Genomic DNA, 8999 nt, shown 5'->3' with positions numbered 1-8999 from the left:
TGTAAAAATTGCATCTCCTCAAGTACCCTGTGAGCATTTATGTGTTTTTCAGTACCTTGCACCTTCATTCGAAGCTCTGGATGACTTGTACTTCTTACGTCTCTAATTAGTAGAACTAGTTCAGAAACCGCGCGTTGCGGCGGTCTATAAAAATTATATTAATGATTCAATATTAATATTTGTAGAATAAAATGATTTTGTTGTTGTCTATTGAAAGTATATTAATATATTAATTTTTCAAAATTAATATCTGTAGGATTCAATAAATTTTTATTATAAAAATTTTGATGTAATACCAATACTAATATATAAAATTGCAAATTTGGACTATAATTCATGATAAAAAAAATGAAAATAAATTTATACACGTAATAAACAATTTATAGCATGACGAATCTTAATTTTATTTGTTTTTTTTTAAAGTAATCATGTTCTTCCATTGTCACCTTCCTCCAACTTTTTTGGGTCGATTGTGCACAAATACATCTAACTTAAATCTGTGAGATAGCGGTCTATAACTACCAGCCTTGCTTGTAACAACCTTTATTTTTTAATATTGTATAAACAAACTTTACTTAAAAGTTTCTTGAACGGTGCAAATAGATAATGCATAAATAATTTTTTCCTCTATACAAAGTAAATCATATAAAAATTAACAACAACAAACATGTCTGATGAACAAAACAAATATTATAAAAGAATAACCAACAAACATACATCACTAATAGTTAATTTATTGATATCAACCATCAATATCATGTCAAGTCTATATTCTTTTCCCGTGTTTGGATTTGTCGACTCCAATATTAACTACCTTTGCTTGCAACAACCTTTATTTTTTTAGTAATGTATAAACAGCGTTCACTTATTGTTGCAGAAGAACGACACCTCCGAGTTAGAAATTGAGCAAGAGAACTATCACCAGAGAGAGGTAGGGTTGTAGTATATTGAGAGAGAAGAGGTTGTGTTTAGATGATCCAAAACTCCATGATCTATAAGGGTATTTATAGGTGTAGAGAGACTTGTGTGCTATTCTTTCCCATAATTAAATAATCTGAAATGAAACAAAATCAGATTAAAACTTTCAAGCTACTATATTACATAAATAATTTGTATTTCCCATAATTAAATAATCTGAAACAAAATCAGATTAAAACTTGCAAGCTACTATATTCAATAAATAATTTGAAACAAAATTAATCTGAAACAAAATCAGGTTAAAACTTTCAAGCTACTATATTCCATAAATAATTTGTCTTTCCCATAATTAAATAATCTGAAACAAAATCAGATTAAAACTTGCAAGCTACTATATTCAATAAATAATTTGAAACAGAATCAGGTTAAAACTTTCAAGCTACTATATTCCATAAATAATTTGTCTTTCCCATAATTAAATAATCTGAAACAAAATCAGATTAAAACTTTCAACCTACTATATTCCATAAATAATTTGAAACAAAATCAGATTCTAAAACTTGCTTTTAATATACCCGAAATTAAAAAAAGCAGTTCTAATTTTTGATATTTTTCATCCAAAAATTCCAGAAAATTAGAAAAATAGAACGAAGCGATGTGAGAAGCGCCACATACACGCCCCTCGCTTCTCGTTTAAAATTGAGTAAGAGAACAATCACCAGAGATAGGTAGGGTTGTAGTATATTGAGAGAGAAGAGGTTGTGTTTAGATGATCCAAAACTCCATGATCTATAAGGGTATTTATAGGTGTAGAGAGACTTGTGTGCTATTTTTTCCCATAATTAAATAATCTGAAATGAAACAAAATCAGATTAAAACTTTCAAGCTACTATATTACATAAATAATTTGTATTTCTCATAATTAAATAATCTGAAACAAAATCAGATTAAAACTTGCAAGCTACTATATTCAATAAATAATTTGAAACAAAATTAATCTGAAACAAAATCAGGTTAAAACTTTCAAGCTATTATATTTCATAAATAATTTGTCTTTCCCATAATTAAATAATCTGAAACAAAATCAGATTAAAACTTTCAACCTACTATATTCCATAAATAATTTGAAACAAAATCAGTATCTAAAACTTGCTTTTAATATACCCGAAATTTAAAAAAGCAGTTCTAATTTTTGATATTTTTCATCCAAAAATTCCAGAAAATTAGAAAAATAGAACGAAGCGATGTGAGAGGCGCCACATATACGCCCCTCGCTTCTCCTTTATATAAGTATATTGATTATTGATTATTTACGTGAGCTTCAAAATTTATTCTTCAATTGTTTTTGTCTAAAAAAAAAGTTTGGGCTTTTTTTATAACTGCCTCACTTTTTGAAATTTCTTATAAAAATATTGTTGCTAACTTTTAATATTTTTAGAAATATTACTTTTTATAAATTATAAAAATACGAATTGCAACTTCTGCCATCTCTATGTCAATCAATAGAACCTGACATCAATTGCATCCATCAACCCACCTGAAAAAACCACAACCTCGACTGTCTAGAACACATCCAAGAAATTTTCTTCATGCATTAGCTTCAGCCCTGGCTGTTCTTTCTGCAACCCAATTTCCACAAAAACATTTATACGACATGATCCTTGCAATTTAAGCTTCTTTGTATAGTTTGGAGTTTAGGATTCAGTTCTAGGTATAGTTTGGAGTTTAAAATTTAGTTCTATGCCGGAAACAATAGTTCCATGTATAACCCTGCAAATATAACGTCTATTAGATGGATTTGACGGAAGTCAATCAGGCGTTAAAAAAATTAAAGTTGAGTCAAACGGGTGCTTATTATTATAGATTAGCTATTTTTGTGCAAAAAACTAATAACTGAGGCCTTCGTGCAATTAATTCTTATTTTTCGGCATGCTTTCTAAGACTTTTTTAAAGTATAGTTTCATTAAAAAAAATCATGTTTAAACTTTTATTCAAAAAATTAAAAAAAAAAACATTATGAAATAAGAGTCCTCCAACATGTGTGTAAACGGTAAAGTATACGGATTACAGGTACCGAGACAGAGGGAGTAAAGTAAAAATTAGCAACGCGCTGGTAAAAATTCGGCTATCAAGAACTATGGAGTTTTTGTTTCTAAAAAACAAACACGATCATTCCTGTACAAAATATAGCCTCAACAAGATGTAGCCTGTGTGCGGGATTCGAGAGGTATAAGGAATGTGATTCATTTATTAATTTTCTTGGACGTGGGCATTTAATCCGAAAGGCAAACAACATTTCAGAACTGGAGCAGAAATGGAATTGTCAGATCAAATTGAATTTCACAAGTACTGTTTCAGAAACGAATGTACATCAGACTTCTGATCACAGACTTGGCAGAAAACTTGAGTGTATGTCAATAGGCGTCATACTTTTGTTTTTGCATTGTTTTACAGAAAACCAACGTATTTATAAACTAACTTCCGGTGTTGGATATGGATTATTTTTCGGAAGATAATCAATTTCCGATCACTCGTTCCGTTACTTCACCGATTAAGTATGATAGCCGTTTTTTACGTGACTTCTTCACCGATTAAGTCCGATTTCCGCTTTTTACAACACTGCTCGCAACTAATAATATGCTGACAATGTGGATTATGATGCAGTTTATGACCCGACTGCTACTTATAGGGCTTACTTTTTAAAAAAAAAAATAAAAATTTATACTTTTTTCGAATATAAGTGCTAAAAGAGGTTTCATATTCGTTATTTGACAAAAAAATAATATCTTATTTCAGAAAAATGTAGAGTTTTAAGCTCTTATTTCTGGAAAATAAGTCAGGCAAACAGCAAGTATATAGGAAGCAAACTAAACAGTAGCAGAAAAATTTAAGTCCAGTTGGCCCTTGCATACAAATATCTGCAGGCAACACAAAATAAGTAGCCCCTGGGAATATGGCGTACATTGATATTAAGACAGACAGCCGGCCTGAACATGAGTGTATTAAGATCAAAGAGCATTACCATTTTCAGTTTAGACAATATACAGATTCTACAACATGCATCATCCGACACTCCAAACGCTAGCTAGAAATTCGTAGTTAAATTCTAGATTCGGCAACAGAAAACAAGTTTAATCATTTAGCAGCAAGTATTCCAGTTCTTAAAACTACTTCCCTAACTAAAAACCTTCAACTTCATATTTCAAGATGATATCACTACTTCAACCAACTTACGTTCTTTAATCATCAGCGGACTTTAAGTAATGTGTCTCACTTCCATCGCCACCACGGCCTCCGGAGCTCCCACCTCGCCCTTCAGAACTGCCCATGTCTTGCTTGTTTCCACCTCTTCCAGCCATGGACAATCCCTCCCCTCCAACCCCACGGCCAAAGTCAGGAAATCCTCCTCCAAGTGATCCACTGCCTCCCCCGCTCTCACCATGTAGCATGTGAAGTCCACTGCTTCCACCGGAACTCATCCCAAGTTGGCTGTGCATCACTTGTTGCTGTTGCTGAAGTGAAGAATATGGCTGCTGGCTGTAAAGCATTGAAGAGCGTGCAGCCATGAGTGCTTGCGGAGTCATTTGATGAGCTTGTTGGTGTTGCTGGAGGTAATGCCCGCCCCCAGGCTGCATCATGGCACTTTGTTGGAACTGTAAAACAAGAAAATTTCCGAGTACGATTCATTAAGCTGTTCAGGACAATTGTCCATGAATGCTTAAAGTCAAAATAATAACTGACTTCATTTTGTAATTTTATCGATTCTCTCTGGTATAAGTGAACACTGAGCCACTGATCAGGATTATACAAGTGAACTTGGTAAAGCTTGAAGGTATGCCATGAGCGAGATATAAGTAAGTAAAAACAGAAGCTTAATAATATCAACATGTATCAAGCTTAAGAAACAACCTTAAACTTTACGAACCATAATTATATCACGTAGCAGCAATGTTTCGTACCTGAGAGTGCATGGTCGGTGGTTGTGGCTGTGAATCAGCAATAGCTGCAAGGTACATTAGGTTCCTCTGAAGCTTAGCTTGGTTCCTGTAACAAGAGTTTAACAACAAACGATCATAGACATTCAGACATCATACTACCTCATCACCTTCCTTCTCTAGTAATTAGAAGTCAGTTGTTATGTCTGATTACCTATATATACACCCTCTGGGACACAATCTCACAAACATATATCTTAAACATCTTTGTAGACTTTACAAAGATTATGGGAGGTATTTTAGGCATTAGACTTTTATAAGCCACAAAGAAGTTTATACATATATACAAAAACATCCATTTATCCATGTGCTTGTACTTTCAACAACTGGCATTCTCTTGCAGCAAACATTCCTTTTTTTTTAAAAAAAATCTTTGTACTTCATACTAAATTTGCGGCTATTCTCTAATATGTTCGCAGATATCTCATACTTTCCCAGTCTCGGCAATTGTATCTTATTGTCAAGCAAGAAACATAAATAGCTTAGGGTTCAGAAGCAAATCCCACAGTACTTCCCTGAATTTCTCAGGACGAACTCACAGACCACATATTCTTCTGTGGAAGTAGCCAAAAGGTTGACTTCTTAACTTAAGAATGAACAGATAAATAACATTACCCAGAAAAGAGCAACATGAAGGGGATGAAATGAAAGTCGTTAAAAAATGTTTATAAAGGGACTAAACTTGTATTAGCTTTAAACTATATACTACAGTAATAATGACAAATCGCTAACTGATCAATTACCAAAAATCATAAAATCTTACGAGGAATCTATAGAATCGGTGAACACAATATAATATTGATTTTAAACTTACTCTGCACACTCGCTCAATTTCCCCGAGTTTTGGCTTTCAACAATCCTAAGAATTAGCGACTTGTTCTCATCAAGGTACTGCACAGTTCATATAAATGTAATTTAGGTAAGTACAAGATACACATAAACACAAGTTAACATTGTTGTAGCTAATGTGAGAATCACTAATATAAGATTGATGTAATTTAGTTAAGTACAAAATACCCAGAATTAATGCAAGTTAACAGTGATGTAGCTAATGTGAGAATTAGCTCCATCTATTAGCAATGAATTGTTCAATGACTAGTCACAAAATAGAAAGAAATCTTTTGTCATTGATTAGACTATTAAACTAAATTAGCAATACCAAATAACGTAAACAACCTAAAGGGACTGAGGGAGTACCAAATAATCAATTTCTAGTTTCATCAAGAAGTAAAGAAGTGCACCACAAATACCTTTTTTCAAAAAAGTCTTTCCAGATTAGGTTGCACGAGTTAAAATTGTACTTAACTATTTTTTGAAGTGTGGGTTTGCTAAACCATGAGCCTTAGTTTGCTTTATTTTAAATATGATTTCTTTCAACATATGCCACATCTGCTGTGATTATTCACCTATAAAAGAAAATTTTATAGCAACATACTCTAGCTATCATTCCTAGTACATTTTTAAACTACTACTCTATCCTTTTATTTGAATTCATAAACACTTCTATACAATATTATAAGAAGACTGGACACTTTTTAGTTTGTCCATATATAAGTCTCTGCAGAGATAAAGAGTTTCTGCTGCACGAATATAGATTTCATTTTTTAATATTTAGATTCCATAGTAGCTGCACATACAAATACAATATTCATTTCAACTATAGTTAAATGATAACATAAGCACCCACTACATGTATTTTATCAAGGAAGTTTTTCACTTACAAATGTATTTTATGTTATAATATTCAATGAAGATGCTTTTAAATAATTTTATATAATCTAATCACCAAATAAATCAACACCATCTCTAAAAAATATTGACATTATGCAATATATTTGTTCATAATTTAAAAGGGTGATTTTTCAAATTATCAACCATTATAACAGAATACTAGTTGGACCTTAAAAGACAAACACTAGTTCTACACAGTTAGTTCATTATGCTTTGGGTGCACTAAATTTCCTACACACCCTAGTTTAGTACAGTAGTTTATAATGTTTGGGATTCACTAATTTAGCTCGAGATCAGGTACCATGTGGTGGAGAAGTAACTTTCTTCATCCCATTTTAATTATTTAGTTAAATAGTATTTTTTTATAGCTCCCAGAGAGAGTGTGTGTGAGGAATAAACTTAATTTTTCATTTCCATATCTATTAGTGAAACTGTCTGTAATGTTCTGAGAGGAATTGAAAGAGGTCTGAGATTTGGCTAACAAAACATCAATCTTGTTGGTAATTCATGTATGAGGGTTTAGCCATGAAAAGTTCAATAAAATCACAAACTAAATGTTTAAGCCCCATAACGAATTTGCAAAGATTGTGGTGCAAGAGGACTATAATAGCATGAAGTGTGAAATATATAGAAAAGACAATATAAACATAGATAACAAGCAATGAATGTTGATGTGGTGCATGTCAAGCCTTTCACATAAAGACCATTGACATATATATGTTTGAAAAAGAGCAGCAAAATATTTCTGATGCAGTGCACACAAGAATGAGATGAGAAGAGAATATATGTATCCAAGCATACCAAAAAAGTAGAGTAAATCATAAATCCATTCCATTAAATGTTATGTCCAGTGAGAAAAAAATCAAAAGATTAAATGAAAAAGTACAGTAGTAGTACTGGTATATATACAAAGAGATGAAGCAAACAATCAAGTGGTCTGAGAACTGATAATCCAAGAGAGGAGGAAGAGGAGAAGAGGAAGAAGGACCTGTTGAATATGATCAGTGGTGACGTTGTTGGGGTAATAGGCTGCCATCATGGGGTGCATCTGCATCAGGTGCTGCTGCATACCCTCTTCTTATATATGTGAATGTATACGTATATAACAAATTACCAACAGTACTGTTGTTCTCTCTCTATCTCTCTCTCTCACCAAGTAATAAATGGGTCAAATAGTGGTGCAGAGGGGGGGAAAGTGGTAAGAATTTATGACCAGTCTTCCCTCAGTCGGTCACTATCCTCTCTCTATATTTGTGTATGTGTTTATCCTCTCTCTCTCTCGATCTCTCTCGACCACAAGACCAGAGCAGGAGGAGAGAGATTGTGGAGGAGTACTGTGTTTGGTTAGGCCTCTAGGGCTGGTCAAGCAGTGAGTTGTGTGTGATGAGACTGGTGGCAGCAGCCTTGGCCTCTTATCGTTGTGTACTGCACTTTTGCATTTCCTACTTGCCTAGTCCTAGTCCCGTTCTTGTTACTATCAGATCCTACTACTTCATATATACGGTACTCTCAAAATATAGACAGTGTGATTCAGCTTCAAATTTTGAAAATATTACGGCTGTGGAGATAGTTTGAATAATTATTTGAGTGAAGAATCCTAATCAATTTTTTCAAGACAGTACTTAACGCTTGTATATATACATATCAAAAATTTAAAATTAGATTCCCAGCCATTTGTTTACAAATGGTTTGGACATCGAAGTTAAAAATATATATGTGGAAAATTGAAAGAAAAGTGGAGAAGGAGTGAAACCAACGATTTTATTGTATAAAATAAAGATTATGTAAAAGTAGCGTGAAAAGACAAAAAAAAGTGAGAAGGTAGTGGCATCCTAGATTATTTTTGTAAATTTTGAAATGTAAAGAATTATATAGGCACCCGGAAAATAAGGCCTAAAGAAGTGGTTGGATCTGGAGTAACTGGTAATCCCGTATGTTACAGACATTTTCATCATTCGACACGTCACACGTATTTTAAAATGTATATAAAACGTAATTTCATAATTTATTTTTAATTTTTTTCTTACACAGAAAATTTAAATATCAAATTTTTAATTTTGAAAATAAGTTTAAAATAACTTATCACACATTCACACTAATTAAAATATATACCAGTCTCGTATCTTAATATAAATAAATAAATGAGGTGACGGATTAGAGCTGTAATTCGAGTCGGGCGGCTCGCGAGCTCGTCCGGCTCGAACTCGTTTGAGTGGGCTCGGCTCGACTCGACTCGTTAAACGAGCTGAGTTCGGGCAAAGGGTTCGGCTCGTTTAATTAAACGAGCCGGCTCGACTCGACTCGTGAAATTAAACGAGCCGAGTTCGGGTAGAAGTTTGGGCTCGATTAAGTGTA

General features: G+C 33.0%; 1 protein-coding gene across 2 annotated transcripts; it reads right to left on the bottom strand.

Moving 5' to 3' along the window:
* Positions 1-3914: 3914 nt before the first annotated feature.
* LOC108197854 (GRF1-interacting factor 1) lies at positions 3915-8124 on the bottom strand. 2 transcript variants are annotated; one of them, XM_017365573.2, is made up of 4 exons: positions 7633-8124; positions 5728-5804; positions 4878-4962; positions 3915-4571 (listed from the first exon to the last, which is right to left on the bottom strand). In XM_017365573.2, the coding sequence occupies exons 1-4, from the start codon at positions 7711-7713 to the stop codon at positions 4158-4160; spliced, it is 657 nt and encodes a 218-aa protein (XP_017221062.1). In that variant the 5' UTR covers positions 7714-8124; the 3' UTR covers positions 3915-4157. The 2 variants fall into 2 exon arrangements, with proteins under 2 accessions (XP_017221062.1, XP_017221063.1); XM_017365574.2 differs by lacking the exon at positions 7633-8124 and adding an exon at positions 7446-7614.
* Between the last annotated feature and the right edge of the window lie 875 nt (positions 8125-8999).

This window comes from Daucus carota, chromosome 8 (assembly GCF_001625215.2).
Source record: "Daucus carota subsp. sativus chromosome 8, DH1 v3.0, whole genome shotgun sequence".
In the NCBI taxonomy this organism is placed as follows: Eukaryota; Viridiplantae; Streptophyta; class Magnoliopsida; order Apiales; family Apiaceae; genus Daucus; species Daucus carota.
This window is presented reverse-complemented; position numbering and strand designations above follow the sequence as displayed.